Source organism: Chanodichthys erythropterus, chromosome 6, assembly GCF_024489055.1.
Source record: "Chanodichthys erythropterus isolate Z2021 chromosome 6, ASM2448905v1, whole genome shotgun sequence".
Classification (NCBI taxonomy): domain Eukaryota; kingdom Metazoa; phylum Chordata; class Actinopteri; order Cypriniformes; family Xenocyprididae; genus Chanodichthys; species Chanodichthys erythropterus.
In genome coordinates this window covers 13,259,479-13,276,043 of record NC_090226.1, presented here as the reverse complement: position 1 = coordinate 13,276,043, position 16,565 = coordinate 13,259,479, and the positions used below count along the sequence as shown (strand labels likewise).

The 16,565-nt window shown below is 35.1% G+C and overlaps 2 protein-coding genes across 3 annotated transcripts in view; both read left to right on the top strand.

Annotated features, from left to right (window-relative positions):
* Positions 1–12,290, top strand: part of sulf2a (sulfatase 2a) — a 31,961-nt gene extending 19,671 nt beyond the window's left edge. The window contains exons 4-22 of the mRNA XM_067387291.1: positions 138–377; positions 481–632; positions 1,787–1,956; positions 2,965–3,115; positions 4,748–4,923; positions 5,010–5,138; positions 5,217–5,282; positions 5,529–5,652; positions 5,760–5,958; positions 7,614–7,857; positions 7,963–8,059; positions 8,565–8,659; positions 8,746–8,805; positions 8,918–9,084; positions 9,202–9,344; positions 9,454–9,562; positions 9,654–9,687; positions 10,949–11,002; positions 11,366–12,290. Coding sequence (XP_067243392.1) covers positions 138–377; positions 481–632; positions 1,787–1,956; positions 2,965–3,115; positions 4,748–4,923; positions 5,010–5,138; positions 5,217–5,282; positions 5,529–5,652; positions 5,760–5,958; positions 7,614–7,857; positions 7,963–8,059; positions 8,565–8,659; positions 8,746–8,805; positions 8,918–9,084; positions 9,202–9,344; positions 9,454–9,562; positions 9,654–9,687; positions 10,949–11,002; positions 11,366–11,396 — 2,441 coding nt within the window. The 3' untranslated portion in view covers positions 11,397–12,290. The remainder of the gene's footprint in view (positions 1–137; positions 378–480; positions 633–1,786; positions 1,957–2,964; positions 3,116–4,747; positions 4,924–5,009; positions 5,139–5,216; positions 5,283–5,528; positions 5,653–5,759; positions 5,959–7,613; positions 7,858–7,962; positions 8,060–8,564; positions 8,660–8,745; positions 8,806–8,917; positions 9,085–9,201; positions 9,345–9,453; positions 9,563–9,653; positions 9,688–10,948; positions 11,003–11,365) is intronic.
* A 2,931-nt stretch (positions 12,291–15,221) lies between these two features.
* arhgap46a (Rho GTPase activating protein 46a) overlaps positions 15,222–16,565 on the top strand; it is a 34,367-nt gene continuing 33,023 nt past the window's right edge. For both annotated transcript variants that reach the window (XM_067388131.1, XM_067388133.1), the window contains exon 1: positions 15,222–15,394. In XM_067388131.1, the coding sequence (XP_067244232.1) occupies positions 15,381–15,394 (14 nt within the window). In that variant the 5' untranslated portion in view covers positions 15,222–15,380. The remainder of the gene's footprint in view (positions 15,395–16,565) is intronic.

Sequence of the window (16,565 nt, the reverse complement as noted above, 5' to 3'; positions counted from 1 at the left end):
TTGTTCAGGCTTTTCATTCAAACCCTTTTAGGGAGGAAATTTATGGTCAAGCATCTGTTACATAAAACAATCTGAATCTCTTTTTCGCTGTCTCCCTCTTTTTCTAATCTACATACATTCCCCGTTTTTCCCTAAAGGCTCCATGCAGGCCATGAACAAAACAAAGCGTATAATGATGCAGGGCGGCACCCACTTCTCCAATGCGTTTGCCACCACTCCGATGTGCTGCCCTTCTCGATCCTCCATCCTGACTGGAAAATATGTGCACAACCACCACACCTACACCAACAACGAGAACTGCTCATCACCGTCCTGGCAGGCCCACCACGAGCCACACACTTTTGCCGTCCACCTCAACAATTCAGGCTACAGGACAGGTTAGTAGATAGCATGTATAATTATCAGTTATTGTTTTTTATATGCAGTATTTCTGCATTTTAAGTTGCTTTTTGATCTCAAAATAATTGATTTCTGTTTCAGCCTTCTTTGGGAAGTACCTGAATGAGTATAATGGCTCTTATGTGCCTCCTGGCTGGAGAGAATGGGTAGCGCTGGTGAAGAACTCTCGTTTCTACAACTACACATTGTGCCGGAACGGTATCCGAGAAAAGCATGGCACACAGTATCCGAAGGTTGTCTGCTGTCTCTTTTCAAAGAATATTGTATGATGAAACTAATAGTATTTCCTACATACAGTATAGGCAGAGTGTAATATTTTATTTGCCTTTTAAGTTATCTGTGCTTAAACATTTAAGTTAATTCAATAAAAAGATCACATTAGGTCAACTCAATTAAATTGAGTTATCAGTTTCCCCATTACTCAGTTGAACTGAGGGAATCACTTTCCTCAAATCATTTGAGTTGTCTCAACTTATTAGGGTTAAGTTATCTGTACTTACACATTTAAGTTAATTCAATGAAAAGACCACATTAGGTCAACTCAATTAAATTAAAGTCTCAACTTATTAGGGTTTACATTGTAAGCTCATTCAACAGTATTTACCATATTACCAATATATTTAGGATGTACAATATTTTGGTACCATATTGGTTGTCGGCTGATATTGGAGAGTTTAGATTTTAAATATTATTTAACTGAACACGCTCATTTCCTCTGTTTTTAAATTTAGTGTAGATTTGCCGCCATTTCATGCTAATGTAAAGACCATCTTTAACAGTGTTATTAAATTATTAATGTATTTAATTGTAATCTTCATCAAATTGCAAAATGAACATCATGCCAATATGCCTAAATTCCCTTATTCCCTTACTAACAATTTATATTGGCAATCAGCAAAATTACTTGGTTATTTATCAGTTATTGCTTATAACATGAAAATACATTTTTAACATGGACAAAAATGGTCTAAGATTTAATTACACAATAACGTTCAAGAGTTTTGAGTCAGTAAGATTTTTTTTTTTCAAGTAAATTAATACTTTTATTCAGCAAGGACGCATTTAATTGATCAAATGTGACAGTGAAGACATTCACTGTGTTTCAAAAGTTTTTTATTCAAAATAAATGTTGTTCTTTTCGACTTTATATTCATCATTTATATTCAATATATCACGGTTTCCACAAAAATATTAAGCAGCACAACTGTTTTCAACATTGATAATAATTAAGAAATGTTTCTTGAGCACCTAATCAGCATATTAGAATGATTTCTGAATGATCATGTGACACTGAAAAACTGGAGTAATGCTATTTTTTAGTAAATATATAACAATGATACTTTTTTGTATTAGACAGATTTCCCTTTTAATATTGCTTCTTTTACAGGACTATCTCACTGATGTAATCACAAACGACAGTATCAACTACTTCCGTATGTCAAAGAGGATGTATCCGCACAGGCCTGTGATGATGGTCCTGAGCCACGCTGCCCCCCATGGGCCGGAGGACGCAGCACCTCAGTACAGCAGTGCCTTCCCCAATGCATCTCAACACATGTAAGACTCTTTCTCTTTATGTTTTTTTTCCCTCTCTCTTACACACTTGGAGAATTCAGTCTGCATGAGTTCACAGCTTCATGTGGTCTCATAAGTCTCATTTAGTATCAATTTTTCAGTCTTCAGCACTTTATCAAATGTTCCCATGCCATTTGGGATACGACAGCCTAATAAATAATGCTCACTGTATAGTACTGTAGCCACTATTCTCATTACACACTAGCTACTTTTAATGGACCAACACTTATGACTTATTTTCTTGGTTTATTGCAGGAACAGAGGTTTGATTATGTATTCTGTGTACAGTAATTGTTTCCATAGTGCCTCCAGCAAATGAGAGATATACAGTGCTATTATTATAATATCATGATTTATTGTTTGCATCTGTATTCATTCATAGGTCCCATTAGAGGTATAAAGCCTATTGCTAGTGCATGTACTGTTATTTTTGTTGGTCTTGTTGTGGTATTTGATTAGTCTGCAAATTTTTCTGTTATTTTCTGTTATAAATTAGCATGTTATTTTATGGAAACACATGTGCAATCACAAGTTCACTGTTATTTTATTATTGTTTTTCTAATGATCATTTTAATTGCTCATTCTTAAAGCTGCAGCTGGTGCAACTTTATGCAAATCAAATCTTCACAAACAACAGTGAAAAAAAAACAAAAGACGACAATGCATTGGCCTATTACAATATGAAACAGGACTTCAGAATGCAGCACAATGCACAATTTTGCAACAATGACATTTTCAATCTGCAGCACAATGAAATTTCTCAGCAATGTTATTCAGCACCATGAAGCAGCACACAATGCATTACACACAAAGCTTCTCCATTCACAGACGTTTGTACCCTCAAGTTATGCACAAAATGTAGGACTGTGACTATCATTTTCCTTGTCAACAATTTAAAATTTTATTCAGAGACAGAGAAATATATAAAAATGTATAATTTCTTCTAATGGCACAGAAAACATTTTTAAATTCTGAAAATGTCCCTCACAGAACACCAAGCTACAACCACGCCCCCAACGCAGACAAGCACTGGATCCTGCGTTACACAGGACCTATGAAGCCTGTGCACATGCAGTTTACCAATATGTTACAGAGAAGAAGGCTGCAGACCCTGCTTTCAGTGGATGACAGCGTTGAGAAGGTCACAGATCATGATAACCTCACAATATAGCACATAGATCAAATTTTAGATAAAAGTTAGTTCAAATCCTTGTATGTTTTCTTTTTTTTGTCCGTGTGGTGTTGTAAGAGTGCTGACACTACTGATATGTTTTTATCACTGTGCCAGCCTATCCATAAGTAGTGCAAATTTTTCATTGACTCTTACTGCAAGTTACATCGTTATGCTAGTAAGTGACTGAATGAGTGAGTGAATCAATTAAATAATTAATTCAGGAACAAACCAAGAAGTGACTGTTTATGAGTAAGTCAGTAAATCATTCACTGAACTGATTCTTTCAAAACAGATTCATTCAGGAACGACATGCCAACTACTATGTGATGCTCTGAGATGCACGTTCTTCTGTGCCTTCCATTAAAATGATTTCCATTTGGCGGAGCAAAATAGACAAACAGAAATTTGCAATATTGTTATAAGAAAGTACACTACAGTTCAAAAGTTTGGAGTCAGTAAGTATTTATTTATTTATTTATTTTTTAGAAATGTGTACTTTTATTCAGAAAGAACACATTAGAATGATTAAAAGTTATTAAAATTTCTATTTTAGTTTAAGTTTGTACAAAAATATTATGCAGCACAAACTGTTTTCAACATTAATAATAATTAAGAAATGTTTCTTGACCACCAAATCAGCATATTAGAATGATTTCTGAATGATCATGTGACACTGAAGACTGGAGTAATGATGCTGAAAATTCAGCTTTGCTTTTACAGGAATAAATTACATTTTAAAATATATTAGAATCGAAAACTATTATAGAAAATAAAAATTTTAATAGAAAAGTATTATTTGTTTTAATATTCCTTTTAATATTTCACAATATTACTGTTTTTACTGTATTTTGATCAAATAAATGCTTAAGAAACTTAAAAAAAACAAATTTTTCTTAAAAAAAAAAAAAAAAAAAAAATATATATATATATATATATATATATATATATATATATATATATATATATATATATATATATATATATATATATATATATTTTTTTTTTTTTTCTTAAATGCTTAAAAATCATTAGAAAAAATCTTACCAACCCCAAACTTTTGAATGGTAGTGCAACTTACACAATATTTACATCCTGTTTATAAAACTGTTTTATGAAAGCAATATATGTTAGTTTACTAGAATAACCAACCCAATCTCACAGCAATTCATGCATATTTTATGAGGTGGCTAATTCGTACGACCTCACTTGTACAATTTTACAGAAAGCATCACCAGGAAGGACCACCCCTAACCCCACCCCAAAACCTACCCATCACTGGGGTCTAGACAAAGTGTACAAAAACGTACAAGTGAGGTCATAAGAAGTCATGTTAACCACCTCGTAAAATACATACGAATTGTTGTGAGATTGCGTTGGAATAACTAGCAAAACCAGAATCTTCTTTCTACTGAACTAAGCCAAAGACAAATATCTTGTACATGTAAACCCATGGTACTTGGCATTCTGATTGGTGAGGCACATCAGTGTCTAAAACATATAAGAGATACCTCTGAACTGTGCAGAAAAAGGTAGAAATGATTGTGCGTAACTAGCCTAGATGTTGTAACGTGCCGTTTACTGTTTTTTTTCCCCCCACAGGTTTACAATATGTTAGTGGAAACTGGGGAGCTTGATAACACCTACATCATTTACATGTCTGATCATGGCTATCACATTGGCCAGTTTGGGTTGGTCAAGGGCAAATCAATGCCATATGAATTTGACATTCGAATCCCCTTCTACCTGAGAGGGCCAAATGTGGAAGCAGGTGCCATGTGAGTCAAAGATATTAACCTCACAACTTTAATGCGAAGTGCTACAAATAACACATTGTTGATTATAAGCTTGTGATCTCCTGCAGTAATCCGCACATAGTCCTGAACGTTGACTTAGCCCCTACCTTGCTTGACATGGCCGGAGTGGATATTCCCTTAGACATGGATGGCAAGTCTATCCTCAAGCTGTTGGAAACAGAACGACCTGTCAACAGGTGCTAAAGTACACCCAAAAAAACATTTCATGCTCACAATTCATAACCACTTCCTTTTTCCTCATTATATTCTTCCAGTTTTACCAGGTTTCATTCTTACAAGAAGGCGAAAGTGTGGCGGGATTCATTCCTGGTAGAGAGAGGGTGAGTACATTTGATCAGGCCAGATGAACCCATGCATTTTTAATTGAATTCCGTATCACAAACTCTTACACTGTATCGCTCGGAAAAAGATTTTCATCCCCAGAAATTGATTAGACACGGCTCCATTAGAGAGACACCAGATGGCACACTGACATCGGACACATCTACGTGTTTCGAATATGGGCTGTATTTAATTCTTTGCTGTTTTTGAGTGGCAACCTGATGTGATCTCTTTCCGACCTACAGGAAGCCTCTGCATAAGCTAGCAGATGGCAAAGAGGTGGAACAGAATTCGCTGCCAAAGTTTCAGCGGGTCAGAGACCTGTGTCAAAGAGCTGAGTACCAGACGCCCTGTGAGCAGCCGGGGCAGGTAAATATTCACTTTCAGTTACCATGGCATATTCCCTTGATTATTTCCAGTGATTGCCATCTGTCTAGTGCTTTTTAGTGCTTAGTAACCACTCCTCTTCTGTGCAGAAGTGGCAGTGTATTGAGGATTCCACTGGCATGCCGAGGCTGTTTAAGTGTAAAGGGATGGCGGGTCTCTATGCACCTCGTGCTCTGGGCCTGATGGCTGCCAACAGGGGACAAATCAATGGAGCTCATTCCACATCGGACCACTGTGATTGTGAACCCAACGTGCCTCTCAAGAGGAAGAAGGCACTCACCAAAAAGAGTGCGTCACAGTATAGTTTCACATATTTTGTCCAGGTGTTCTTGCTTGCTCAGTTGTTAGGAGTCTTACGGAAAAGATTAATAATAATTGTATATGTCGGAACATTGTGGGAGCATTTCGACACATTCAGAGTTCAATCTCATCTAAGTATTTAATATATGAAGTATTTAAAATATTAGAATCATTATTAATAATGGGGTTAGTTCCAAGGATGCCTGGAAAAAGCTGTTTGTTAGCACTCTTACTTATTAGGCAGTTGCAATGTGGCAGTTGCTTGGAACTCTTTGGAAGTGTGATGTTTAAAATTTTACATCAGGAAAAGGTATTTTATACTCCAAAAAATTGAACTAGTAAACATCTACTATAATAAAATGAAATATTTCAGATTTATATGTAGCAAAAATAAAATAAGTCAGGAAACATGGCTTATTTTATGAAGAAACATACTTTTTACAGCCAGAGTGGCATTGGCCAGAAGGGGCTGGATAATTATGCACATCAAAACCGTTCACACCAACATTCAAATTTTCAAATAAATTGTCCACATTCATGTCATACCAAATCTGAATGACTTCCTTATTCTGTGGAACAAAAGAATGTCTAAGGTGCTCTTACTTGCAATAAAACTGGATGATGATTTATACTGTCAAACTCCAAATAGGACAAACATATACCAGTTCCTTTAGGGTTAGTTCACACAAAAAATGAAAATTCTGTCATTATTTACTCACCCTAATGTCGTTCCACACCCATAAGACCGTTCATCTTCGGAACACAAATTATGATATTTTTGATAAAATCTGATGGCTCAGTGAGGCCTCCATTGACAGCAAGATAATTAACACCTTCAGATGCCCAGAAAGTTACTAAAGACGTATTTAAAACAGTCCATGTGACTACAGTGGTTCAATCTTTATGTTATGAAGCGACAAGAATACTTTTTGTGCACCAAAAAGCAAAATACTACTTTATTCAACAATAACTAGTGATGGGCAATTTAGAAACACTGCTTCAGTAAGTTTCGTAGCTTTACGAATCTTTGGTTTCGAATCAGTGGTTCGGAGCGCGTATCAAACTGCCAAAGTCACATGAACCATTGAAATTTCAAAACACTTATGACATAACAAAGCCTCGTTTACTGAAATCACGTGACTTAGGCACTCCGAACCACTGATTCAAAACAAAAGATTCGTAAAGCTTCAAAGCTTCATGAAGCAGTGTTTTGAAATCCGCCATCACAAGATATTGTTGAATAAAGTCATTATTTTGTGTGGTTTTTTTTGGCGCACAAAAAGTATTCTTATCGCTTCATAACATTAAAGTCACATGAACTGTTTTAAATATGTCTTTAGTAGCTTTTTGGACATCTGAAAGTGTTAATGATCTTGCTGGCAATGGAGGCCTCACTGAGCCTTTGGATTTTATCAAAAATATCTTAATTTGTGTTCCAAAGATGAACGAAGGTCTTACAGGTGTGGAACGACATGAGAGTGAGTAATTAATGACAGAAATTTCATTTTTGGGTGAACCTAACACTTTAATATTTAAGGATCATATTCATGTAGGAGACCACATTAGTCCATGGTATAGGTATGATGGCAGTTTAAGCAATAATATACCTGTATCTGTAACAAAGTCCATGTACAATATTCCAGAGTTGAAGACCAAGAAGAGTTTACCACGGAATCGTTGGGCTCGCTCTATTCCGTATCACTTGGACTCAAATGTGTATACTCTGGACCTGGAGAAGGGCTACCAGCCCCTCAACCTGAACACCAGCCTTATGCTAGGCAGAAAGCAAGCCGTGTATGGAGAGAATGAAGAGTATAGCGGAATGGGACCCACAGACAACAATTTCAACACCCTTACGCCACCTGCTGCTCTTAAAGTCACCTACAGGTTCATTACAGACAGTCAGTTACTGTGGATGATATCAGCTATTGTCAGTTAATAATTAACACAAAAAAATCTTTATATATTGTAAAATGTTTCTTTTTTGTTCAGATGCTCAATACTGATGAACGACACAGTCAGGTGTGATGGTGGATTATATAAATCTCTACAAGCATGGAAAGATCACAAACTACACATTGAGCATGAGGTAAGATCATGATTAAATTGTTCTAATACAACCTGAATTAAAAAAACAACAACTTTGATTTGAAACATTCGCAACTAACAGGCAATGTTCTCAAAATGTTCTGGCAACCTTTTCTCAAAGTAATGAATGAGTGTTCTTCCAGTAACTTTAATAGAATGTTTGTTCAAAGTTATAATAATGTTCTCAAAACGTTAGCACAATAACATTTTTATACATCATAGACGGAACTTTCATCTAATGTTTTTTTTTAAAATGTTGCTACTTATTTCAGAATGTTAAGAGAACATTCAAAAGTAATGTTCCCATAACATTTGCAAAATTATAAAATGGACTATTCCCTTAACATTCATATAACCATGAAAAAAATTTTTTTTTAAACTTTTTAAAAATTGGACATTTTGAACATTCAGAAAACATTTCCATAACTTTTGCAAAACGTTCATAGAACATATTTCAGTTAGCTGGGTTAAGTTCTACTTTTAACCACATTTTGCTCTTTGATTAGATTGAGACATTGCAGACCAAAATAAAGAACCTCAGAGAGGTCAAAGGGCATCTAAAGCAGGTTCGACCAAAAGAGTGTGAATGCAACCAAAACACGTAAGCCTCCACTATCACTTTAAATAAAGCTATTCATACTTTCATTAACTGTTGGCTTACATAATCATGTAATATTTTCCTTAAAGGTATCAGTACAACAATAGAGCACTGTTCAAACTCAAATCAGGCAGGATACATTCAGTCAAGTAGGTTTTAATTCATCATCTATCATTAACAGGAAGGCACATTAATGCCTTGTTGCTAATGTTGAAATCTAACAGTTGATAGTAAAGTCATCTTTTCCTTTAATCTAAGTAGAATGACCTCCAAAGATAAGAAACAGTGGCTGATGAAAGAACAGAAACGCAGGAAGAAGCTGAGGAAGCTCCTGAAGCGCCTCCGTAATAATGACACTTGCAGCATGCCTGGCCTCACCTGCTTCACCCATGACAACCAACATTGGCAGACCGCCCCCTTCTGGACAAGTACTGCATAGCACATCACACCAGTTTTTTTTTTTTTATGTCACAAAAACTTTTTTTTCACTTAATAGTTAAATATAATGATGTAATTTCACTTATATTATCTTTTTGCGTTGACAGTGGGGCCATTTTGTGCTTGCACGAGTGCCAACAATAATACTTACTGGTGTCTTAGGACTATCAATGATACACACAACTTCCTATTTTGTGAGTTTGCCACTGGCTTCCTGGAGTATTTTGATCTTAACACAGATCCTTATCAGGTAGTTCTTTATCTTTTTATCTCCTTTACAATTTATAATCATTTAATAAGATTTGTCAAGTAGTCTTGAGGACCCCATCATTTCCACTGCTGTTATTCGCTGTGTGCAGCTGATGAATGGCGTGAGCACCCTTGATCGTGATGCAGTGAATCACATGCACCAGCAGCTCATGAAACTGCGCAGCTGCAAAGGTCACAAAGAGTGCAATCAGGAGACAGGTGAGTCATGCCATGTGTTTGATGTTGCATTTCAACATAATACCAATAAACATACGATTTATAACCTAATGACACATCATTTCTCTTACAGGCGGAAAAGAAAGAAACTCTTTGTACGATTATAGGTATGACTTCATTCTTATTTTTAAGAGAATATTATTAATATGTTTATATATGTGATTCTATATATTTGAAATATTTGTAACATTATAAATGTGCTATTTTGATCAATTAAACATGTGACCCTTGACCACAAAACCAATCATAAGTCTGGGTATATTTGTAGCAATAGCCAACAATACATATGGGTCAAAATTATCATTTTACTTTTATGCCAAAAATCATTAGAATATTAAGTAAAGATCATGTTCCATGAAGATATTTTGTAAATTTGCTACCGTAAATATGTAAAAAATTATTTTTGTGAGTGGATATGCGTTGCTAAAGACTTCATTTGGACAACTTTAAAGGCGATTTTCTCAATATTTAGATTTTTTTTTTTAAATAGTTGTATTTCAACCAAATATTATCCTATCTTAAAAAACCATACATCAATGGAAAGCTTATTTATTCAGAATATTTATTCATAATTGACCCTTATGACTGGTTTTGTGTCACTTATGTCACACATGTCCTTGCTGAATAAATATTATAAAAAATATTATCAAAGAACCCCAAAAAAATGTATCAAGGTTCCCACAAAAATATTAAGCAGCAAAACTGTTTTCAACATTGATAATAATAGGAAATATTTATTGAGCACCAAATCATCATATTAGAATGATTTCTGAAGGATCATGTGACACTGAAGACTGGAGTAATGATGCTGAAAATTCAGCTTTACTATCACAGGAACAAATTGCATTTAAAAAAAAAATGAAAACATTTATTTTAAATTGTAATATTTCACAATGTGTTTACTTACTTTTTTATTAAATAAATACAGCCTTGGTGAGCATAAGAAACTTAAAAAAATAAATTATATAATACATAATGTTTATTAATACTATATTAGTATATTAGTTATAAAGTTAGTTATAAAGGCTTTATCAGATCTGGAACTGGGGAAAGAAATGATTTCCTATTTTTGTTATGTGTGTTTGCTGGCATGTGGTGGCGTGTGTGGGTGGTCCTGGTAAACCTTACATTGTGGTAATACCAGAAATCTTTGACCTCGTGGGGACATTTTTTTGTTCCGCATGTGGAAAACAGCTTATAAATCATACAAAGTAATGTTTTTTGAAACTGTACAAATGCATACAGTTTTCTGTGAGGGTTGTGTTTAGGATTAGGGGATAGAATGTACAGTATAAAAATCATTGTCTATGGAAAGTCTCCATAAAACATGGAAACCCAATGTGTGTGTGTTTTCTCCACATGCTTCAGGCCCCTTCATCGTCGAAAGAGGCCAAAAGTGAAGAAACCGTCCTCCAAATCAATGTGAGTTTGTTGTACACACCATCTGCTTAATATAATTCAGCCAGCCAGTTATCAGCACTAATCCTCACTAGCCCTCCTCCCTCTGTCATACAGTGTATGAACATGCTGTCCCTCGCTGCATGAGCAGCTTTTCAATTCCCCTGACATTCCTTTATATGCACACGTGACGACAAGAGTCCTTCATTACTGATAAGAAGAAGTGTGTTAACAAAGTACAGAGTGGTGCAGACTGTCCCACTGCCATAATTACACATTGTCCTCATTTTGTACATGACCTTCTTTTGTCTTTATGTTGTTCATACTCTGCTTAAACCTGGAGTCCTGTTATAAGAACTAAGATTTTCTTATTGTCTGTTTACACAGGGGTCAAATCTGGGAAGGATGGGTAGGTTAGTTTGTCTCTACTATCCACTGTGAAGGATGCGCAGAGGTGAGGAATGTGAACCGATGAACTCCTGACCCGAGGACCCGAGCAAGTAAATTGTGCAAACGTCCAGCGATAATGAAGTGTGGAATCGGAGAGAGTTATAGCAGTGTGGTCATCTCATTTTCTCTCTCAATGCATTTTTCTATTTACATTTTTTATTTTTTTTGATTCACTACATTTTTTGGGAACTTTTTAATGAAAGACTTCCACCATGGAAACTTTTACCATAATGGATTTTTTTTTTTTTAATGAGCCAATCTCTATCCAACCCAGCACCTATCATTTTGTGACTAAGATCGATCACCTTCACTGCTCTGAAAAGACAAGAAAACTCACATGGCTCATCATTGAGATATAAACTTGTCATCTATAAACACACCACTCCTTTATCATTCCTGTGTGACTATGATGTGGGACTCTGATACTGTGTTAAATGCAGGGCCGATGTGCTCTGACTTCTCTGCTGCTGTGGATATTGTAATATAACTCTCAAACCGAAAATCCCAAGGAAACGTCATGATACTTTACACATGTTGTGCTGTATAATGTTAATGTCACCTGCAACTTGTGTGATTCCGTTTATGGAAATGTTGCTTTTTGAAATATGGTGCTACTGTAAGTTAACACTTGGAACTGAATGCTGCATAATATGTATTGGAATGTATGTGCAATTAATGTAAATATTAGTATATTTTTACCAGACTGAACATATGGGAGTTCCTCTTTGAGAGCACCCTCAGTCTAACAAATGTTTTATGTTTATCTGAATGCACTTATGAATAACATACTAAACAGTGTTGGAGTAATGATGTGTTATAATAGTTTAATTGAAATATCTGTGTAGGTGTCATCAGAAACCAATTCCCTCCGTTTTGCTTTTTTCCATTGGCTTGAAATATGGAAAACAATGAAGGTGTAGTAGTTGGTGAATAAAGTGTTAAATACCCATGTTTACTTCTTTTTCATATTCCCCCTATATATTTTTGTTCAGTAAAAAAAAGACAATAACTTTAAAAAAACAACTTAAACAGAACTTTAAAAAAACCACTAAAACCAAACCGATTTCCTGGTCTCTCATGTTCATCTTTTGCCTAGTTTTAAAGGGGTTTTGGGCACTTTTAAAAGATTAGTTCTCTTTCTAATTAAAATTTCCTGATAATTTACTCACTCCCATTTCATCCAAGATGTTCATGTCTTTCTTTCTTCAGTCGAAAAGAAATGAAGGTTTTTGATGAAAACATTCCAGGATTATTCTCCTTATAGTGGACTTCAATGGAGCCCAAACGGTTGAAGGTCAAAATTTCAGTTTCAGGGCAGCTTCAAAGCGTTCTACACGATCCCAGACGAGGAATAAGGGTCTTATCTAGAGAAACCATCGCTCATTTTCTTAAAAAAATAAATAAATAAAATAAATAAATAATATACAGTGGCATGAAAAAGTATGTGAACCACTTGCAGAATCTGTGAAAATGTGAATAATTTTAATAAAATGCATATTATTTTTTATTTAGTACTGTCCTGAGTAAGATATTTTACATAAAAGATGTTTGCGTTTAGTTCACAAGACAAAACAATAGCTGAATTTATTAAAATGGCCCCATTCAAAAGTTTGTGAACCATTGATTCTCAATACTGTGTGTGGTTACCTGATGATCCACGACTGTTTTTTTGTTTTGTGATGGTTGTTCATGAGTCTCTTGTTTGTCCTGAGCAGTTAAACTGAGCTCTGTTCTTCAGAAAAATCCTCCAGGTCCTGCACATTGTTCAGTTTTCAAGCATTTTTTGCATATTTGAACCCTTTCCAGCAGTGACTGAATGATTTTGAGATTCATCTTTTCACACTGAGGACAACTGAGGGACTCAAACACAACTATTAAAAAAGGTTCAAACATTCACTGATGCTCCAGAAGGAAACAAGACGCATTAAGAGCCGGGGGGTGAAAACTTTTGAATTTAAATATCAAGGTAAATTGTACTTAATGTTTCTTCCGGGAAACATGCAAGTATCTTCTGTTGCTTCAGAAGGGCAGTACTAAATGAAAAACAACGATATTTAAATATAATAAGAAAAATTGTGACATCTTCATCCTGTTCAAAAGTTTTCACCCACCGGCTCTTAATGCATCATGTTTTCTTCTGGAGCATCAGTGAATGTTTGAACCTTTTTTAATAGTTGTGTTTGAGTCCCTCAATTGTCCTCAGTGTGAAAAGATGAATCTCAAAATCATTCAGTCACTGCTGGAAAGGGTTAAAATATGCAAAAATGCTTGAAAACTGAAATTTCTGCAAGACCTGGAGGATATTTCTGAAGAACAGAGCTCAGTTTAACTGCTCAGGACAAACAAGGCACTCATGAACAACCATCACAAAACAAAAAAAACAGTCGTGGATCATCAGGTAACCACACACAGTATTAAGAATCAATGGTTCACAAACCTATGAATGGTGTTATTTTAATAAATTCAGCTATTGTTTTGTCTTGTGAACTAAATGTAAACATCTTTTATGTAAAATATCTTACTCAGGACAGTACTAAATAAAAAATAACATGCATTTTGTATGATCTCACTTATTTTATTAAAATTATTCACATTTTCACAGATTCTGCAAGTGTAAGTTTTAATCATAAATGCTCATCTTGAACTAGCTCTCTTCTTCTCTATTAGAATTCCGGCAGTGTAGACATTGCTAAGTGTATTACTGCCCTGCACAGGTCAAAGTTCGAACTAATTGTTATATACTTGCACTAGAATATTGTATATGACAATTAGTTCAAACTTTGACCTGAAGAGGGCAGTAATACACTTATCAGTGTCGACACTGCCAGAATTCTAATAGAGAAGAAGAAGAGAGCTAGTTCAAGATGAACATTTATGATTAAAACATATACACATTTTTTGTTTTTTGTTTTTAGAAAATGAGTGATGGTTTCTCTAGATAAGACCCTTATTTCTCATCTGGGATCACTGTAAACTGTCATTTTGACCTTCAACCGTTTGGGCTCCATTGAAGTCCACTATAAGGAGAAAAATCCTGGAATGTTTTCATCAAAAACCTTAATTTCTTTTCGACTGAAGAAAGAAAGACATGAACATCTTGGATGACATGGGGGGTGAGTAAATTATGAGGAAATTTTAATTAGAAAGAGAACTAATCCTTTAATGTCCTCAAATTGGGAGATCATCTGAAGATTTTGTTTATCCAATCTGGAAGACCATTTAAACCATTATTTTTTCAGCAGTTATGAATATTCTAAATTGTATTTCACATATAAAATAGATTTCTGTTGGTACAGGTCTCTCGTCTTGTTTTTGTCATCCTGAAAGGTCATGAAAATAGTGATTGTGATTTCTTTTACCCTGCTGCTGCTGCATAAAAAAGTTAAAACCAGGCTTGGAGACCAGATAGAGCAGCCTAAACCTAAACTATTTTACATTTATGCTGTATTTTCAGCAGGATATCATAACAGAGACACTTTGTGTTGCCTTGTTCGCCAGCAGGTGGCGCTATTTTGAATAATCCGATATAAATCCCTTCAGGCAATCAAACATATGAATCCAACTCCACCTGAACTTGCACCTGTCGTGTAGTATAAACCAACACCAAAACTCTCCACCACATGTAGTTTGTTTTACTGAACTTTTTGGGCGTCACATTTACTCCGTGTCTGGTAAACTGTTTTTGAGTTGCTGTATCTGTGTGTAGGGGGTGGAGAGAGAGAGAGAGAGAGAGAGAGAGAGAGAGAGAGAGAGAGAGAGAGAGAGAGAGTGGTGCTCACGAGACACCCCCAGCTCACGCGCACGCAGCACAGGCGGTCGAGCATTCAGGACTCTGAACATATCACGAAGCCCTCGCGCAGGACGTCCGACAGACCGAAGAGATAAAGTTTTACCGTCTTTACGCTACCCTTTTATACTTTTTTTGTGGTTTAACCGTACAATGTGAGAAGAAATGGCTGGAAAAAGGTAAGTTTGAATCTTTCTTTTGGAAAATGAATCAAGTTTTGACACGAGAGGTTAGCGCGGTGTCTCGCCTGTACGTTAACGTTAGCCGCTCAACTAGTTATAGATCTGTAAATTAACTATTACTTAATAGGAAACTACAGATACAACTTAAATTGCTTTAGAAATCGGCGATAAGTCAGTATGAAGGAAAATATGGTGATTGTGTGAATGAAGAGATGATTTTCCCACGACTTCACGACTCACGAGGAGTCAGTCAAATGTGGTATTTTGTTCAGTTTGCTGCTGTCGTTTGTTCAGTCGTGTCATTAAATCAGCATCACTGCCGGAGGCCAACTGTTTCGACCATATGTATTTGAACTGATTTGATTTGAACTGACTTCACTATAAACAAAGCTCAGTTTTGACTAGTGTTCCTCTTACTGTAATCTCAGACTGATCTCCTTTGATAAAAGAAAAGGATAAACTACAGTACTGTTTACTGATCTTGAGTCGTGCAACAAAACAGGTTTCACAACTTTACCTGCTATTACTAGGTTGTTTTTATTCTATTATTAAGTTATCAGAGATGATCACTAGAATATAGTTGGCTACCTCTTTTTAATGTTTTACAACTGTGTCCTTACTTTTGGTTAACACATATTTATCAAAATAATAAAAATAAAATCTTCAGATAAGATAAGATCTTTCCATATTTCACTTCATTTGAGTTCAACAACATCATTCAGACTCTGGTGAGAATTGTTTTGCTGTGCATATATATATATATATATATATGTATATGTGTGTGTGTGTGTGTGTGTGTGTGTGTATGTGTATATATATATATATATATGTGTGTGTGTATGTGTGTGTGTGTGTGTGTGTATGTATATATATATATATATATATATATATATATATATATATATATATATATATATATATATATATTCACAATCATCATATTTATATCATACAAATTCTAAAGAATTTTTTGGAATTATTATATAATTTCTCTAAGACTATTTCTTAATTTTTTCCCCCTAATTTTAAGATTGCCCTATTAGTAACAGGTAACTCCAAAAAATTTGATTAGTGCATTTAATAAAAATAGTGATGGCTGTGTTGACATTTCAGTGGATGGTGTTTAAAATTAGTAACCAACCTGTACACTTGATTTATTCATTCCTTG